Consider the following 20,356-nt stretch of genomic DNA (forward strand, 5'->3'; position numbering starts at 1 on the left):
TTCCAAAAAAAATCCAAAAAAAAAAAAAAAAAAGGCAAAAAAGCAGTCATATTCTCAAATAGCTGCTCTGAGGCTCTTCTTTCAGAAACCCAGTGTCTTCACTTCAGGGATAGCCTGCTTCCCAATCACCAGCATACGGGCAGCAAGGAGAGCCTGAAGGAAGAGTGGCACTCTCCCTGTGAAACGTGGGGAACATGCCAGCAGAAGGGCAGACAGCTGCCTGGGGAGCTCGGAAATGCACTGGAACTATTTTCAGGTTTGAGCTTCACCACCTCCAGAAAGCATTTTCCATTCGCCTTGAGTTCCTCAAATCCTTGTGGTTATAGGAGTTATCGAAGCCCCACATTTCCGACTTGTCAGGCAGTAACATATCCAAGGGCTCATATGAGAGAATGAAGGGATGGTCCTGGTCCACAAATAATAGCTTTCTCAGCACCAGGAGGCTTTCCCTCCTTCCAACAGATGCTAAATCCAGTCAACTCAACTCCTCTTGGACAGCAACGTTTTCTTACACTGATGAAATGGCCCCAGAAAGGCTGGATGCTACCTCACACAGAGAACGCCTTGCACCGTTAACAACCACCCAGGGCCTAGCGTGGCCTCTCCTCTCTGCTATCACCTCCCACGTTTTCATTTCCTCCTCAAACCCTTTGTGGTGACACTTGACCACGCTCTCCTCTTCCTGTCATCCATCTTCCTCTTGGAGACTTCTACTCCCTAATTGCATTGTGTTGCGAAGGCCTTTTTTAAAATCAATCACCTGACAGCTAAGAAATCGTTGTGGCCGGTGCTTGGTTATGGAGGTGAAATGAGGTCCACCACAGTCTAACTTTGGCTGCCTGACCTGGCTCAGCTTTGACTCCAAATGGCCTGGCTTCCTTCTCCACAGTCTCTCACTGGGGGAGGTGGGGGCTGGGGGGGAGACCGAAAACCTGTGAGAAAGGTCTGAGCCAGGCCCAGAAGCACATTACTCAGCAGCATCCTCTATACGTTATCTTTTTAGGAACAACATCCCCGCCTTCCTTTGCTGGATTTTAAGCCTTATAACTGAAGAAGATAAAGAGGTGAATGCTGTGTGAGTCATACGTATGTTCAGAGAAATCAGTTAAAATAAGTTAGACATTTTTTTTCCCTAAAAATGCATATACTCCTTGGAACAACTGGTAACATCTTGAGATGTCAAAAAATATCAAACCTGAAATGAATGCACTGAGCATGCACAGCGAGATGCTCTGGCCAGGAGGAATACATTACGTAGACCTCCTGCTTTTAATTCAGGGGGTAGATATTACCAGTCAGTGGCTCTTAAAGTTTACTAGATAGAAAAGTTTTCTGAGGGCAGATATCCTGCCTCCACATAATTTTATGTTTTATATGCTTCTAGCCTTCACTCTGCACTATGTCCACATGGGCTTCTTTCATTCCATGAACATTTATGTGACTTTACACATTTCCCATGTTTTACTATCACTGAACTATAGATCTTCTCTCCTAACTAAAACAAGAGCAGTTTTTAACAATTGCCGTAGGTCTGGAGCAAGACATCTTGCCTTTGGTGCCATCTCTTCCCCTTCAGTCTCTAAGGTCCCATTCCTTTTTATTTATTTATTTTTATTTATTTTTATTTATTTATGATAGTCACACAGGGAGAGAGAGAGAGAGGCAGAGACACAGGCAGAGGGAGAAGCAGGCTCCATGCACCGGGAGCCCGACGTGGGACTCGATCCCGGGTCTCCAGGATCGCGCCCCGGGCCAAAGGCAGGCGCCAAACCGCTGCGCCACCCAGGGATCCCCTCCTTTTTATTTATACTCCTTTTATTTACCGGGTCTATATGGCTCCAAAGTCTGTGCTCATTGCACCACTACCAGCCTACCTTCCCAAATAAATTAATTCTCTGAAAGAGACAAGATGAAGCCATCATCAATCAAAACTTTAGTGAAGAAATGGTTGTAGTTAACGACCAACACTGGGTACCTGATAAATCATAATTTTTGTATCACCCAAATATAGTGAGACAAGTTGAATGTGTTAAAGGTAGGGTAAAAAGACCTAGGGTTGTATCCAAGGCTTTGGAGTTATATTGCCTTTTGTTGGGAAAGAATTCGGAGCTTAAGAGCATAATTCCTGGTAGGAGAGGGGAGATGCCACACTTGCATGGCTGTGGTCCATCATTTTGTAAGAGGGCAAGGAAAGTCATGCTCTCTGTTTCCTGGTCTCTATTTTAGGGCCTCGATTAACTAAGAGCCTTACTTTCAACAAGCCATCTCTGATAGAAATAGCTATGTCCAAGTCCTCAGATGTCATAGGGAAAATACATTAGTATGGACTCTACAGGGCTGCATGTGAGGATCAGTGAGGGCATGCACACAAAATACTCAAGACTATGCTTGACACAGTCAGTACCCAGTGAAGGTTAGCTGCCATCATTATTCTCACCATAATTTTCTTCGTGATCTGTAAAACTAGAAATAGGAAATGTATAGGTATGAGAAACCCAGTGTTGTCGTAACCACAGTGATATGATGCATCAAGCACTATAAGAGTCAGCTCCTTTTCTGAGGCAATTTACAAACCAGTGAAGATAAGAGCTGGAACACAGCTAGATTTTACCGATAGCCATAGAGAAGAGGCTGGTTTAGAGATGAGTATCTGTCTTGTGGGAATGCGGAGGATGAATTGATTCACGTGACAGGGAAAAATCAAAGGTTTTGGCATCTGACAAAACCTGAAACGATGTTTAGAGGTGGTAAAAGATAGATCTCCAGGTGGAAGAAACAGCGTAGACCAAGGCCTGGAGGCACGAAGGTAAATGACCCATTTGGGCAAAGGCAAAGAAGGTGATGTAGCTGGAGTTTAGGTTAGCAAGGGTGGGATTTAGCAAGAGGTGGGGCTGACCAAGGAGTGGCCAGACCCTGAAAGGTCGTGGATGTTGTCAAAAGAAATCTGAAATCTTATCTAAGAAGTCTAAATTCCCAAGGCCTTCTTATATGAGCATAGCTAGTACTAGACATGGTAGGTGACCAGCCCCTCCAGTCTCTGTTCCCAGTCTCATAGTGGCAAAGGTCACCTGAAGACCAATACAAGCGAGCAAGGGAAGTAGATCCACTGAGCAGAACTTACAAAGAAAAGAATGAAGTGCCATGATATTCCAGGCTAGTGCGAGTGGTTCCCAGAGCATCACTTTCCATCATATTTTACTATCTCTAAAATACCTCCTCTGAATGTGTCTTACAACTGATGGCACCTTATAATTAACTGTAAGCACTACATGAAATAATGGCACCTCTTAAAATCAGTGATGTTTGAGATTCAATGAATAATAGCTGCCAGGAAGGCCTACTAAGTGCCACACGCAGAGCTAGGTGCCTCTTTAAGCATGTCATCCTGGATCCTCTACAACCCTAGGAAACAGGTACCTTCCTCATCTCTGTAAGTGAAGCAAGTGAAGCAAATGAAGCCTGGTTAAGTGAAGTCAACTGTCCTGCATGTAGATACTCCAGAACATTGGAGAAGAAGGCAACTCCCAGGCAGTGGAGAAGAGATCGGGGGGAGTCTGACGCAGAGCCCAGGCCACCAAGCTGACCCAGGAAGCAAGGTGGTGGTCACCGTGCACGGCAGTTCCAAACCCACTTCCCGATACCAGAGGTTCGAAAAGAAACAAAACAAATGACCAGCCAACCTCTCTCGGGCAGTCGCAGTGAATTTCTCCTAAACAAATGACGGAGGCCAAGCTTTCAGTCTAAACAAACCCATCAAAGAATCCTTAGCCTGTTATTAAATTTAAAATACCTGGAGAACACTGAATTCCTGGGTTCAGAACTATCTTTGTTTAAAGAATATTAAAAAAAAAAAAAAGCACACCATATGGTTTCAAAATGACAATGGAAACATTTGTTGATCTGGGCCAGAGGCACATTGCATCAAGCTGTTCCGAATCTGCAAAGTGGAATACACCCTGCAGCAGAGAGGGCGGCCTGCAGAGAGCGAGCACATCTGGCAAATCCAGATCCTCTCTCCAGGATCCGTCAGGACCGGAAATGCTACATCAAGACAGCTGAAAAGGCTGTTTGCAGAGCTCCTCCTTGCAGCCTCTTGGCCCTAAGGCTGCTCACCTTACCGCCAGGGGTGGGAAGGGGGTGCGGATAGGGGGGAGTGGGGGGGGGCAGAGTCAGGCCGAGGCCCACCCGGGGGTCGCCCAGGGCCGGGTTCCTCCACTCTGTTTCCCTAACCTTCTAAAAATGCAGCCTAAAGTGTGTTGTAATCTCTGGGCGAAGGCCTAGGAGTCAGTGACCTCCTCGGTGCTAACCCAGATTTGATGTGGGATCAACAGTGAGTCATTAGCTGTTTTTTTTTTTTCGCGTCTCCGTTTCCTCTAGGAAAAATGATCTGTCATTCTTTCATATCTTTATATGAAAGATGCTGCGACTAGGTTACATCAGCATCTTCTCACCAGGGAAAAGTTGGAATTTAGAAAGTGCAGCTCCGCGAGTAGACCCCAGGGGTCGCTGTGGAGACACAGAGGGCTCCAGGTCCCTGGGCCAGGTCCCCGGGGTGCCCACCTGCCCCTCGGCCTCGCGAAGGTCAGCCTCCAGGGCACCCAGACTCCGCAAGACGGGCTTGCAGCGAGCGGGGCTGGCTTGGGACCAAAGACGGCCCAACCCCTCCAGTTACAAACACTATCCTCCTCCTAGTCTTTGAGAAGTAAGAGAAGGAGAGGAGAGGAAATCCTAAAAGAAGAATGTGACCTAAGTTTACTGGAACCACAGTTAGGACACTGGAGTTAGGACAAGAGATGATACAATAAAAATTCAGGAACTGAAGTCTGGTCTGCTGTGTATTCATAACTCAATCACCGTGCAAGCCAAGGGGCCAAATCCGATTGTCTTTGATCCTTTCTCTCTTTCTCACATGTCCTCACAGAGTATCTTTAAAAAAAAATAAAAATAAAATCCCTGGATATAAAGCAAAAATACCACTACGTTCCAGCAATTACTAATATTTTCCTTCATTGGGCAACTGGCCAATAGTCCGGCAATCTGTATACAGAAGGACATGTCCACGACCAGAATCTTAAGTTGAATTCCCCAAAACCATAGTGCTATCCGTATTCATTCTACATTCCACGATTTCACTTGGAAAATGACAGGGGAAATAGAAAAGGAGACTGTTTGCTATTAAATGTTTAACATTCGTGTGAAACACTTACACAGGGAACCTCGTTGTGATGTCTCAGGCTGTATATTTTGGTTTATCTAATTCAATATGATAGAATAAACCAACACAATTATTTACTTTCTTCGGTTGTCTCGGTTGGAGATTCCAATCCTCATTACCATGTACTGTTTAGTTTCCTTGCAAGGAAAATCCGAGACAATTCCTCACTTTTTTTTTTTTTTTCTCTGTTCTGACTAACATCACAAGTGCTGCGGACTGAAGTTACCGATGGGTGGGGCAACATCATAATTTAGGCTAAATGAATGGGAAGTTTTGAGGTTTCCAATTTAGGTGCTTTAAGATCATAATAAAAAAGTATACACCCCACAAAATGGTTCAATTCATACTCCCATCTAATGAAGGTAACTTTCTGATTATCTTTCTATTCATTTTAATCTTTTGATCATACAGATATTTTTATTTTTAGGGTATTGCTTTTAAGATGGTACTCTGAGCAAAATTCAGTAACCCGACATAAATAGCAGGGTGATCAGGGCTTCTCAACATGCACCTTATCGACATCTGGGGCTGGACAACTCTTTGATGTGCATGGTGGTGGTGGTGGTGGTGGGTGGAGGGAACCCATCCTGTACATTCTAGGATGGTTAGCAACAATTTGTGGCCTCTACCCACTAAATGCCAGTAGCACCCCCTTCCCTACCACCCTAGTCACGACAGTCAAAACCCTCTCCAGACATTGCCACAGGTTCCCTGGGAGGTGGGGGTGGGGGTGCAAGATCACCAACTGTTAGAACCCTGACACTGCCTGGTTTCTTTTAGTGAAAAAAGTGAGAGGAAAGATAGAAAATGAAACTTTTCTGTCTCTTTCTTTCTTTCTTTCTTTCTTTCTTTCTTTCTTTCTTTCTTTCTTTCTTTCTTTCTTTCTTTCTTTCTTTCTTTCTTTTTTTTTGATTTTCCAAGCCTCTACAGATTTTAACTGTCCATCATTTGGATTCTTACTCTAGTCAATGGAATCCCTCTCAAGATTTGTGCAGTGTCTTTCAAATAGATGTGCCTTGAACTTCAGATGGCCTGTGAAAAGGACTGAAGCATCCACTAATGCCCACTGGGTAAACTATCGGTAAACCTTAGCATAACTCCACTTTGAGCCTTAAACTAACAGCATGTGAAAAGATCAATACGAATAAATTCAAAACTAATCAGACCCCTTCTTTAAATGTTGACACAGTATTATTTATATCCCATAAATACCTTCTTGACTAAAATCCATCCTAGGAGATTGGCACCTGGCCAGTTCTATTCATATTTACTGTATTTATACAGTATACTCGGCCAAGGATAATATTTTAAACAAAATATGCCTGAGGGCATATACAATATCTCTTATATTTTTACTTTTAAATCTCCACATTACTAAAAATATGTAGTCTGAACTGTATAAAATGTCCCACAAAGGGCTATCAGCGATCTGTAATGATATATAGCTCATTGAGTATAATTAGAGCATATTTGTAATATTTGAGCTGAAGTCACTCCCCGAACACTAATAAGTTGGTGGTAAAAAATGAACCAGTGATCTTTCCCATGCCTTCATCTCTGGGGCTTATGACCCTTGCCGGATTCACTGCAAGAAATGACAGGCACACTCCCTCCCTCAGCCACTTCAGTGACGAGTTAAAAGTTGGGCGGAAAAGTCCTAAAGAGGGAAAGCTGGTCTATAAGCCAATGCTGTACTTTCAATTTGCTCTTTAAAAATATGGTGGAGTGATTTCTTCTTTTCTTCCTTTTTTTTGGAAGGGCTCACTATATTCCAGTATAACTAGAAAGTGCTGGAAAATCAGTTAACCTACTTTCTATAAAATTATCCACAGTTCTTGCACAGGAGTATCCAATCTGCCCTTAGTATGCTTTTCTGCCCCTAAACTTCCATAGAAGCCAGTATTCTTTGTATGAAAACTGATAGTATACTTTTTTTTTTTTTAATACTGCACTTAGCAGAGCTTTTAATCTATTTGGTGGCTGGAGGTGGGAAGGAGAAGAGAAGCCACATCCTGATCTTAGACGACACCCTGTGCAATCCCAACAACCTGAGACTTTTTCCAGTTTGGGGATGATCATTATCCCGGCTTGGATCACCTCGCCTCTTTGGACTGAGGTGTGCCCGAAAGAACAAAGAATCAAGGAAGCAACAACACCCCCTGGGGTAACTGGCTCTCTCCACACCTGTGTACTGATGAGGAAGAGATCAGACTTCCGGAGTGTTGTAAAAGTGCTGGCAACTCACTTCAACTTCCGCAGGTAAACACGGTTCAGATTCTATATAACCTAACTTGCCCGCCTGCCCAAATAGCAGTGGAACGGATACACGTGCTTGAGAAAGCAAAGTGACTCAACTCTCGGTTTGGTCTCAGTTGTTCTGGACCAATTACAGTGAACTTGCCTTCCTAATATCTCCTAGGCTCCACCCCAGGTAGAAAGCTTTACTTCCTGAGGGGAATAACCGGGGCGGTGTGTATTTGTCACCCCCGTTGGGGACTGTGCCTAATTACAATAATAAAACCATGCTGCTTGCCAGGACCTTCCGCATCTGCTCTGCTCTGGAACCAGAAGAGAAGGTGCAGGAAAAAAGAAAGGTGGCCAGGGAGACTGGCGCTAGATCCAGGGCCTGACATTCGGAGACTGTCAAGTACAAGACATGGCAAGTCACAGAACCAGGGCTTGTCAAACTAAGAATAAATATTAAAAAAAAGAAGAAAGAAGAAAGAAGAAGAAAAGAAAGAAAGAAAGAAAGAAAGAAAGAAAGAAAGAAAGAAAGAAAGAAAGAAAGAAAGAAAGAAAAAAGGGGGGCACCCTGCAATTAGAACCTCTAGGATAAAACGACTAGGATGGCCATATTATCTATTTAGGCAAGACACAGAGACTTTGTGAAGGGAGCCAGCAAGTATATAGGGCATGGAAAGGGAGGGGGGTGGGGGAGAAATGGGCAACCAATGAAAAGTTTATGACTTGGGATTTGGAATACGCTAAATGTTGAAGCTTTTTTTTTTACTCTCTCTCTCTCTTCTCTTCCTGGTATTTAACCCTCTCAGGTATCACTGGATGATGCTTCTGCTTTGCTTTTCTTTTTCTTTTTCCCTTAAGAACTTGGAAACCATTCCCAGCTAACTGTCCTCTTCCCTCCCCACTCCCCCCCGGCCCCCCTCCCCAACTGCACGATAAATCACTCCCGCTGCTACTGTATGCCAGCTGGGTTTGAGGACGCTGCCCTTAGAGAAGCCAGTTTAGGAAAAAAAAAAAAAATCGGCTGTCTTCTACTGGGAGATTTAGGAATGCACCGAAATAGCTGCAAGGAAGCCTAAGAAAGCGCGGGGAGCCCAGGGCTCGAGGGTGAGAAAGATAGACGGGAACCCCCTTAAGGAGAAGGATCCGCTCCACCAGGAGCTTAAGCAGACAGGTCTGAGCCAACCCTGAAAAAATAACGCGAAGGAAAGCCCTGGGGGACACCGTCAGAAACCAGGCCGTCCCCCTCCTAGCGCCAGGTGAACTCCGGAGGGGACGAGGGGACCTGGTGACGAGCCGCGCCTCCGCCTCCGGGGGGCGCAGGCCCGGGGCTCGGCGGGGCGTCCGGAGGGGTCTCGGGTCCGCCTGGGTCTGGGCGGTGCTGACACGGCCTCGGGGCGTTAGAGACAATAGGGAAGGCCGGGGGAGCCTGCTGATAGGTCGGCCCGGAAAGGGGCGCCTTCCGCAGAGGCTAGCTCCGAGCCACTTTTTGCTTTAACCCTTCGCGCGCCAGTGCGCCGCCCGCAGCAAGGGGAGCAAAAGCCCCGCCGGCCGCCCCGGCTGCGCGCGGCCCCGGGGAGCGCCACCCGGCGGGCGGGGCGCGGGGTGCGGAGTCCCGGAGAGGGCCTCGGGGGCCAGCCGGAGAGGGACAGAGCCTCCCGCTCCCCGGGCCCCGGGCGCCAGGAGAAAAGTCCAGGCGCGAGTCGCCGACTGCAAGCCTAACGTCCTCAGGCCCCCGGCTGGCGAGGAGGGGGGTGGGATGGAGGTCGCGGGGGGTGGGATGGAGATGGGGGGGTCGGGGGGATGGAGGTCGAGGGGGGTGGGATGGAGATGGGGGGTGGGGGATGGAGGTCGAGGGGGGTGGGATGGAGGTCGAGGGGGGTGGGATGGAGATGGGGGGTGGGATGGAGATGGGGGGTAGGTGGGATGGAGATGGGGGTGGGTGGGATGGAGTGGGGGGTGGTGGTGGGATGGGGGTCCGGGAGGGAGGGGGGATGGAGGTCCGGGGGTGGGGAGCGCGGCCCCGGGAGCCTCGGGCGGCGCTCGGCCGCGGGGGATGGAAGCGAGAAGCGGTACTTACTTTCCGAGGGGAAGAAGGGCGGCATGTCTATCTTGTAGACCTCCTTGGCGTAGTACTCCTCGTCGCTCCTCTCGCGCTCGCAGGCGGCCGCCCTCCGGCTCGCCTTCTCCTGCAGCAAGTCCCTGGTGCTGTTGTAGATGGAGATCACCTCCGGGGGGACCTCCTCGGGTTCGGGGTAGTCTTCCGGGGGGCTGGTGAGCTTCAGCTTGCTCAGGATCTGCCCGCGGATCGCCTCGATCCTCTTGCGCATGAACTGGTCCATATCGAGCGTGCTGCAGGTAGACAGGCTGAGCGCGGCCGTGACCAGATGCAGGATCAGAAAAGCGCTCAGCACACAGTAGTGCATCTTTTTTTTTTTTCTTTTTAAAGGTGGAAAAAGTTTCCAAAAAAAAAAAAAAAAGTAAAAATAAAAAAAAAACTAGTAAAAAAAAAAAAAAGAAACCAACAACTCTCAAGTAGAGATCAGGTAAATTTTTGTTTTGTTTTTTTTTTGTTTTTTGTTGTTTGGTTGTTGTTGTTGTTTTTTTAATGCGAGACTTTTGCAAACAGTCGAGAGTCAACGTCCAAGAGAAAAAGGTGTCTTGCTGGAATTCCTTTAAAAAGAAAATGCAGGTCGTTCCGAAAGTGGAAATATTCACACGCGATGGGGAGCGAGAACCCTAACTTCGGGGAGCAAGAAAAAGTTTTCTTGGAGCAACGAGATGGGGAGGGGGGCGAAAAAAGAGACGAGGGGCTACTAGGCAGGAATGAATTTTAAGAGGAGGGAACGGAGTTCAGTGTGTCAGTTTCGGGTGCGGAGTGGCGGATCTGAACTCGGCTCCTCCGGCCAAAAGGGACGAGATGAAAAGGTCCCGGGGCTGGCAGCTGGCGGCGGGCGGGCGGGCGGGGCGCGGGGAGCGCGGCGCGGGGGGCCGCCGAGCCGGCCGGGCGGTAGGGCAGGTATTTAAGGACGGGGCGGCTCGGCCCTGCCTTCCACTGCGGCGCCGGGAGCCGGAGCAGCCGCGGCCCCGGAGCGGAGGGCGCACACGCGTGTGAGTGTGTGAGTGCGCGAGTGTGCGAGCGGGTGTGCGCGCCCGCGTGTGCGCGCGCTGGGGGCGAGCCCGGGACGCGGCGGGTCCCGCTCCCGGGGCTGCGCGGGGCCGACACCCCGACACCCCGGCGGGCGCTCGCGGCCGCGTGCAGCCTCCACCTCCCTCCCTCCCTCCCTCCCTCCCTCCCCGCTCCGCTCCGCTCCCGCTCCCGCTCCCGCTCCGGCTCCCGCTCCCGCTCCTCCTCCTGCGCTCGCTCCAGACGCCAACCCGGCCGCGGACCTGGGGCTGCCGCCGCCGCCGCCTCCGGCCCGGGGACGCGCCGCGCGCCTGGGGAGGTTGTTATTCCCGAGGGGCTGCGCGGGGGCCCCTGCGCCCCCACCCGCTCCTGGTTTCTCCCGCTCGGACTTTCTCGCTGCGGGTAGGTGGGCGCTCGGCACCCCGACGCAGCCCCTCTCCTCCCTTGTGCAGCCGGGCACCCCCTCCTTGGCTCCCGATGGCTCCCTAGACCGTTATACTAGGTTCTCCATCCCTGCCCCGGGCCGCCGTCACTTGCGCTCCGGCTCCGCTCTTCCGTTTGCCCTTCTCTGCCTGGCTGCGCCCGCTCTCCTCTCTGCCTCTCTCCCTTCTCTCTCCCTCCCACTCTCTCCCTCCTTCCCTCTCTCTGCCTCCCTCCCTCCCTCTCTCCCCCTCTCTCGTCGGGAGCTCCTGGAGCTCCCCTCGGAGCGAACCTTCTGCTGCCAGCAGATAACATCACGATCTTGCCTGGGAGGAGAGATTTATAAGTTCTCTCTGAACCACGTGTTTGCCTTCAACAAAGTGACGTGCTAGGATTACAGTCAGAAGTCCTCTCGTTTACTTAGACCACGAGCTCTCCCTGAACCGTTGAGGGGGTGTGGAAATGAGGACGGCTGTGGGGAAGGGAGGGAGGAGGTGGAGTGTGCGCCCTGACAACAGTGATTTATGGTATTTACTTTATATAGTCATCTTGGACCCGTCTGGTGAAGGACAAGCTATCAAGCCTCCCGTTTTTAGTGTGGCTCACTCACAGCCTCCCAAACGGAATCACTTGCTCTAGATCGTCCTCCCTCCTGAACTGTACACACACATACACACTTACGTGAATGAGCATCCAACAGTTTACTAGGAACCCCCCCCCCAACCCTGAGACCTGCTTCCAATCTAAGATTCACCTCCTACCTTGTTAGTGGAATCATTTTCTGAGATCCCATAACACTGTGCCAGTACCTCCATCCTGAAGCTTATGGTTTGCTGTTTACAGTCGAGTCCTCCGTTTGACTGTGAACTGCTGCAAACATGAAAACAGACCCCCGTCTTTAATTTATCTAGAGAATGAAGTACACTTACCGGTGTCACCGTTTCAGCGAAAGAGTGAATACCTTAACTTGCTGCCCGGGGCCCCTTCTTCATATGGCTTTCTCTTCTTCACCTTCTTCCTCAGCTAGACATTAGCAACCAACTTCATTCTTTCCATAGCATACATCCAGGAAGCTGGAATTTTAAAGTGTTTGGTGTCTACTGTTGTACACCGCACAGTATTTGACATTTTCTATTTCAATCTCGTCTCCATTAGAGGAGTCCAAGAGTGATTCTTGCCACTGTTCACTTTTCCCTTTGTCTTTTACCTTTAGTTACTCAAAGTCAACATTTTCGTTTCGTCATGACTGTGGCCATACCGACTAGACAGATGATTTAAAGCGGAAACTCTGTTGAGTTTTCCCCCAAACTCAAAGCCTCTATATTATTCCCTAGTTTAGATGTGTCTTTTATTATAGGAAGAAACTTTAACTTTGGAAATTGACATGTGGATGAGGCCTATATCATTAGTAAAGAGTTGAATAAATAGTCATAATAGTGGCTAACACATACTGCACTAAGTAATGTAAGATACACACACACACACACATAATGTTTACAACAACCCTAGAAAGTAGGTATGGATTTTACAGTCAGGATGCATTGTCTGTGTCCTTACCCACCACAGATTTCTAAGGTGCCCTATGTAAACCGGTACCAGAACATGTCTGACAAACACAGACTCCACAGAGAAGTAAGTTTGGGAGATAATGGGTCCCTGCTGCTTCTTGCAGATTCACAATTCCCATCATCATGTTAAAGGCTCTGAAAATCTTACAGAAAAACAAAACAAAACAAAAACAACTTGTTCAGCTCTTTTAACCTAGCATATTCTAAACTCCCTTGAACATGGAATTCTTTACCTATTAGGACACATGGGAAAACTCTGAAATAAAGAGATTGTTCCAACCCACTTCCAAACACTTCTGAAAGTTATGTATAAATCAGCATTAGCAGTTTCCTCTCCTTGAGGCTGGTTTCAAATGGAAGTGGCTTGAAAAGAGATGGACAACCAGCTGCCGTTCTATTAGCCAAAGCAAAATATAATCAAGAAAAGCTACTGTGGGGCTAGTTTTCCTCCAGACTCAACAGGTTGAAACTCATCCAGTTGCCATCCCTTTGCATTGTTTAAGAACTGCAATAATCAGTTCTACACAAAAGTAGTATTTGTACATCTGAGGCAATTCTAGAATATAGAGCAGGACGTGCAAACTAGAGCTAGTGACTGAAGATGTTGCCTGGGAGTATGGCTGGTCACCTCTGCCACTATACTCCACTGAGGACATAGGTCCAGCCTCCCTGGTATATAGACACACACTCACCTGAGGTTAAGTGGATTCAGATTAGAATATGGAGAGATTAGCCAAAGTCCATCTATATCACTTCTAGGAAAACAATGTAAGCACTAAATTCTTCTGACAACCCTACCCAACATAAACATGCATACTTATGTCCCTAATATCAGTTGGTTGAGCACTTATTGCTAACTTAACAACCCCTTAAAACCCCTGGCCTATTCATAAGAGACGACTTCTAATTTCCAGGAAGGTAGGACAGGGGAGAGGGTGGTGAAATGTGGTATAGGCAAGCACAGGAACTCGAGACTAGCAGGAACAGAGTCCCTCTCTACCTCTCAGGGAGAAACCCTTTGAAGATGTAAACAGATTAAGACGGTAAGACATGCCTCCTTGGGAACCACAAACGGATCCTTTCTTCTATTAAATAACTCTTGGAGCCTTTTCATTTCTATATTCAAGAAGTATTCACTGAATTTATTGAGATCTTATTACGTGGTAGGGACTTCAGTCTTCATGGTAAAAGGCTGTTGAACTCCTATAGATCGTCTTGATTTCTTCAGAATGGTTATTTAACCGGTATTAACCATCTTGATTACCTCAAGGAGGCAGGAGAGCATAGTGGTTAAAGGAGAGGCTTCAGAGTCAAGTTTCCTTGGGTTCAAATTTCTGTCACTTTCTGGTTTTGTGATTCTGGCCAAGTTACTCAGATGCTGTGTTAGTTTCTTCATCTGTGAAAAGGGTATAAAATATAATACAAACAAGATTATTGAGGATTGAATTACACAAGTTACCCAAAACACTCCCAGCAAACATGGCACTTAGTATATGCTCATTAAATGTTACCCACCATTTTTAATATCCTCTCACTTCTCCATTTGTGTCAGGGACTGTGTAATAAAACACATGTGGCCTCTACTCTTTCTCAGATATAACTAGAAAGAAAAAGTCAGGGAAGATCCTAGAGTAAGACTTTGCTTCATGGTTATGCCTGCTAGCAGTTTTGGTAAGTACGTTCCCATTCAATTACTTTGAACAGTCTGGTATTTGGCTCCCATGGATTATACGAAGAAAGGACAGGAACATATACTTCTGGTGAAAAGAACTCTAAATGACTAGAGCCCAGTTAAGTAGAAATTCAAGATTAAGATCTCATTATTTAACACCCTAAAATGGACGTCCTTGTTGTACAGATCAGAAAGGCAGAGAGAGGATGCAGCTGTTTCAGCCACTGGCCCTTCTCTGCTCATTAATGGGTCTATTCACTTAAGTTATGTGGAATTCCTACAAGATGCTAAACAAATGTATGATATCAGAACTACTCATCCATGTCCAGAGTTTTACTATGTGGATCCGAGGCAAGAGTTCATGATATAAGCGGTCCTTCCTGACTCTAAGGAAAGAATAACTTCATCTGCAACAACTTTGAAAGCTTCCCATAAGCTTGGTATCAAGCACGGGTAACCAGGAGGTAGGGAAAAGAAATATTTAGAACTAGTGACACTCACTACCTGCAAAATAACCCTTTAATGTGAAAATACATCAAAGCCTTTTAGGTTTTTCTTAATTTTCTATTTGATACAATTCAAAAACACTGTTTGGTCTATAAAAAATTTTTCTCATGTTCTGTAATGCATTTCTGTAGGTAAACAAATTTCTGCTCTCAGAATGATGAAATGGAAAGGTGATCTCCCCATGAAAAAGAATCCAATTATTTTCTCCATTTTGTATCTATAGGTTAATCTAAGACAGAAGTGATAAGTATGGAACAAAGGACAGGGAGGAGAAAGCTTTTAGAGAGAAGAATAGAGGTGGTAAGAGATAAAGGGATCAACTCAAGAGATAAGGAGGAGAGAAAAACAGCAGAGCAGAGATTAAACTCACACTTTAATGATACTCTGTGGGAACATTTGTCTTACTTACCCTTTGGAATTATGATTAGCTGATGGATTACTACTTGTGGCCTTTGGGCACTTACATCTCTACATAGAACTACTTTTCTGCTCTGAGAGTTCCAACGGGAGGAAGTCTTTCCTTGGGAGGCAGTCTCTCTGTGGCCTGGGCTTTGTCAGCCCCTCGGTCTACTGAAATGTGGTTTCTTGCCTCCGGTGAAATTCATCCACTAAAATAGTATTTAGTGACTGATATAAATAAATAAATGAACATAAGGGGGCAGCTGTCATAGAGTATAAAATGGATACATGCTTAATAAAATGCTAATGTTGATAAAGAGAAGCCAGCAGCAGGATTTTCCTTACTCAGGGCAGTGTTTGCTCCTGGCCCTTACAGAGTCTCTACTACTACCCTTACCCCAGAACCCCAGGAATCCAGACACACTACACAAAACAAGAAGCCAGAATGAGGCTGCTGGAGAGAAAGGCAGAGAGAGAAGTATTTCAACAAAGTAAAAATATATATAAAAGATGAGTAGGGAAAAAGAGAAGGCAAACGGTAAAGACATGATTATGTGCTCATAATTTTTTAAAAAATGACGATCAGAATGTAAAGTGAAATTGTCATTTTTTAACGAATTTGTCATGTTGGTGGGTATCATTGTGTGAAATTCTGAATGTGTACATTTTCATTAGCAAAGTTACCCACCTATATTTCAGACAGCCTTGCCTTTTGATTGCCTCAATTATCCTGCAATTAAAAAAATGAAAACAAAAACCAACAGAGGACAGTAATGGCACATAAAAAGAAAATCTGGATGCAGCTCTTTATGTTAGAAGGAGAAAACAGTAATAAGTATTTTAAACAGTGAAGTACAAGTATACTTAATTAATATTATAAAAAGCAAAGTTATATGAGTAGTTTATAATCTGTAAAACTGGAGACTCAAGGCTACAAACTTTTCCTGACGTTTAAGTCTTGGAAAAATAAACTTACAACTAGGGCAACCATATAACTTATCACGCACTTTCAAGTGTGAAGAGGATGCTATTCATAAGTACATTATAAGACAAAAGGGGTAAACCGCGACTGTCCCAGATTGTCACTACTTTGAAACGATGCCACTCCAAAATTTGAATCAGTAACAGTAACATCAGTTAGACATTCACCTGTTCTTCATTACCATAGTGATATATTTTGCATATTTCCAAGCCTTTTTGTTTCCTTTGTGTTTCAGATTCTAATAATCACTATCAGAGCTAAAATTTGAAAATGCTTCCTTGTACAGCTGTAGTATTGATCTAAGCATGCATCCCCCCAAAACTGAAGCCCTTAACAAGTACTTGGGGTCAAGCTTCTTCTGAGCTCCATGAAAGCCAGCCTCTCACATGGAAAGGAAAAAGATAAAAGATAATAATAATGGGGATTAACAAGCATTTCAAGTATGCTGTGCACACGTTTGCTTTTCAATTTTGGAAAATGAACAATTGATAGAATAATTTGAAAAGTAAAAATGGATTCTGTCATTTTTGTGTACAGAAAAAGGTATGTTTGTCACCTGGTGCTTATGGGTCACTTAATACTGACTTTTCTACATGTTCATCTTCCCTGTTTAATAAACAGCAATGGCCTCACAAAACCAGAACTTCACTCAATTGATAGGGTTGTTTACTGTTAACTTGAAAATTGCAGTGATCAAAATTCCAACAGTTTGTACTTTCTGCTTAGATTATTCCAGTCATACCTATGTACTCCCTTTAGTACAATATCTTTATAGTTTCTATCAGTGACAGGCTATTTACTATAAACCAAAGAAATAAGTCAAACAATGGGCGTGTGTGCTATGGCCCAAGAAAGACTTGAGCAATACACAAACAGGATTTTGGTTGCCTGGTCAGTACAGATAAGATTTTCAGTTTTGCTTCTTTCAGAGACCTTTGTCTTTTAACATTAATTAGGGTTATGAACAGACAATGACAAGGTAAACCTAGTTATTTGAACAGTTGTAAAAATTAAATCTAATCAATGCCACCATTGTACAGATTGTCCAGAGACTAGACACTCATCTGGTTGAAGGGGAAAAAAAAAAAAAAAAAAAAGATCCTATCAGTTAATTCAATGATAGCCTAAATCATGCCACCTAGAGGAGAGCAGTGGTACTTCTCACAACTTCCTCTGGAGAAAACCAACACGCTCAATTTTCTGAGTATATTCATCACAGCTTATTTACGAATCATACAATTACCATTTTGCTTAAAATCTGTTAGGAAACTAATCAACAGCGTCACCTCAAGAATATTTCCCATTGATTTGTTGTTTCATTTCCTGAGGGAAAACACTATATAACAAAATCTACTGCACAAGAAAATGGAAGCTACAATTTGACATCTTGAAAATATACATTTTCAAAAAAAAAAAAAAAGAAAATATACATTTTCAGAAAATATCCTAGGTCAGTAACAGTGGAACTTCCATAATTCTAGTTATCTCTTAGCCAATAACATTCTAAGCTAAAGTCTAGTCTTGTGTATAAAGCATGATTTAAATATCCAAATTCTTAATAGCAAAAAAGTCAGCACTTAAATTTTTATTAATCATCAAAATGTCATTAAGTAATAAACAGAAGTATACGGGCAATACATTGTATCTTGGTAATGAAGGGAGCAACATAGTCATGTTCTAAGAGACAAAAGCTATTGGACCCCACTCCAGTAGTAATGCAGTTGTTTCTGCAGAATCTGGATAATAAAAACATCCGAATTAACAGACATACTCAAGACCTGAAGTAAATTCTCCAATGCTGCATTGTATAATAAATGGACAGCAACAACCAAAATGCAGCCTGAGAAGACATGCTAATTTGAAACTCTTGACTTGCCACTGCCAGGAAGACTTTTTCACCTTTTCATAAATGCTGTCCCCTTCCCCAGGCCCTAGGTTTTGCCCTAAGTAAATGAGACTGAAAAATAAAACATGTCCATTTATTTTTCCAGAGCAAAGTTCAATTTCTAGAATCTCATTTTCTTTAAGACATTAATATCGTCTAAAATGTGGGGAATTACTGTTGTGTATAGCAGTTCTGTTGATTCAAGGTTGGACTTCAATGTATTAGCTGTGTGACCTTGGCAAGTCACTGAATCTACTGCTTGTTCCCTCACCTGTTTATTGGGGACAGTAACAGAACCTAGTTCATGGGGTCATAGGAAGACCGTGTGAGCTAAGGACATTACAAAACACGTAAGTAGTATCTGGCATACAATTACTGTGTAAATATCTGCTGTTATTATTACTTGTTTTGTTTCACCTAAACTGGAATGACGGATGGGACTATCAAAATAAAATGGTTGAACATGAAAAGGAAACATTTTAAAAATAAATCAAGGAAATGGAGATTCTCATTTTACCTCTGCACTTCTTATCAATCTCTAGAGTGTCCTGTGTAAAGCGGTATTTAGAGTTTGAGTTCTGGAACAGTCTAAGTAGGCAAAAAACTTAATATCTCACTAAATATCTCACTAAATATCAGGATCTTTTGTGTGAGACTTGTTTTGCAAACTGTCAAAATTATCTTCTTTAAAAAAGAATGAATTTTTGACATTTAAAAAGCTTATCCTATCCACTTTTTAATCTTACCTTTTCAGGTAACATTATTGAGACGTGTTTTCACTGGTCTTCACAGCCATCATTCTAAATGGTAGCAGAAAAGTAGAAGTACCAAAGTTTATGTAAATGATCTCTTGCCATTAAAAGCAATGCTATAATAGAATACTGTTCATACAGCATTTTTGTAATCAGGATCTTTTCCCGAGGAGGGTTTCTAGAAGTAGGGTTACTGGGTCTCAATATGTATCTACTATCTGCAGACTGTAAACTTATGTGGGGAGAAACATTTACAGTTACACAGACCAGAAATGAATGACAAATCTACATGTACAGAATCTGATCCTCTAAATGCATAATAGAGAACATTTGTTGAGACCCTCCCTAGATAGGAGGTACTGTGCTAGGGAGATATTGTGGATACATTATTCAAATTCTTATTATATGAACAAGTGTATGCCTATGCCTGATTTATTTATATGCTAGTGATATATAACCCATCATCACATCAAGTACATTTGGGAGTCCGTGGAAAAACCAAGATACGGCAGTTGTGTGTCACGCAATCTTGTTCCTAGTGTTTGTAGAGAAGGATAATATCACCTTGAATCTTTTCAACTATGAGCTTTTATATTTATAATACATTTAAGAGAGCCCAGTGTTATTGTACAAAGACAAATATTATCTAGAAACACCCCTGATGTTATGCTTGGTAATACTGCAGTATTTCAGGATGACTGCTGTGTCTGGCTGCCTTGCTGATGTTTTGAGAGCTGATGTCAATCTATTGTTTATGTCCATTCCATGGGAGGAGATACATTTTTACTTCAAATGGAAGTCTGGTTCTGCAAGCGCAAGAAGGCAACTGTCTAGTAGCCTGAGGGTGAATCGACAGCTGCAAGGCCACCCACGCGTTAAGGACACAGCTCTCAGCTGTCTCTCCATTCGGAGCCCCAGTTGGTCCTGACCCCATACAAATTTGGTGTTCTTGCTTTGATGTTTATGAAACGATTGCATTTAAAATGCAGGATAATGATTCAGGGGTTAGAGAAACTGTTATTTATACAAATGTGGTTAACACCTCATCATTTTAAACTGGCTGCTGCTAATAATGCTCATTATGCTCTTTGTTTTCTGTTTTTTTTGCCCAAATCTGCAATCTACATTTGCTCTGGCAGGATGTCAAGTGTGTGTTAGAACAGCCTGGAACTGCTGGACAACTCTAGAGCCCTGCAACTAAAGGTGCTTCTTCAGGGAACCTCCAACCTTACATGGTACCTGATAAATCTGTGAACCTGGCAGTTCTCCAGATGTCCTTTTTCACCTATTATAAGTCAGTAAGACTTGTAAGTCAGTAATATTTGATTTTCTCATAGAAAATCAGTAAGATTCAAAGTTTGGTGTATTTATCCTAAAAGCTGCAGATGACTGCACTAAAAAAATGAAATGTTGTTTGTTATTAACAGTGGCCTCACATTTAAGGAAATAGTTACCTGAGGAAATAATGTAATTATAAAGCAACTTAATATATCTTCTTCAAAAGACAAATAGTGAAAAAAATAACAATTTAATCAATAAAATTACACCAATATTCGTACACTTAAACTGTATCCATAAAAGTTTATCA

General features: G+C 44.2%; 1 protein-coding gene across 3 annotated transcripts in view; it reads right to left on the minus strand.

Annotated features, from left to right (window-relative positions):
• The window catches only part of TGFB2 (transforming growth factor beta 2), a 79,783-nt gene extending 69,370 nt beyond the window's left edge, over window positions 1–10,413 (minus strand). For all 3 annotated transcript variants that reach the window (XM_055333959.1, XM_055333958.1, XM_055333960.1), the window contains exon 1: window positions 9,537–10,413. In XM_055333959.1, the coding sequence (XP_055189934.1) occupies window positions 9,537–9,882 (346 nt within the window). In that variant the 5' untranslated portion in view covers window positions 9,883–10,413. The remainder of the gene's footprint in view (window positions 1–9,536) is intronic.
• Between the last annotated feature and the right edge of the window lie 9,943 nt (window positions 10,414–20,356).

This window comes from Nyctereutes procyonoides, unplaced genomic scaffold (genome assembly GCF_905146905.1).
Source record: "Nyctereutes procyonoides isolate TBG_1078 unplaced genomic scaffold, NYPRO_anot_genome, whole genome shotgun sequence".
NCBI lineage: Eukaryota > Metazoa > Chordata > Mammalia > Carnivora > Canidae > Nyctereutes > Nyctereutes procyonoides.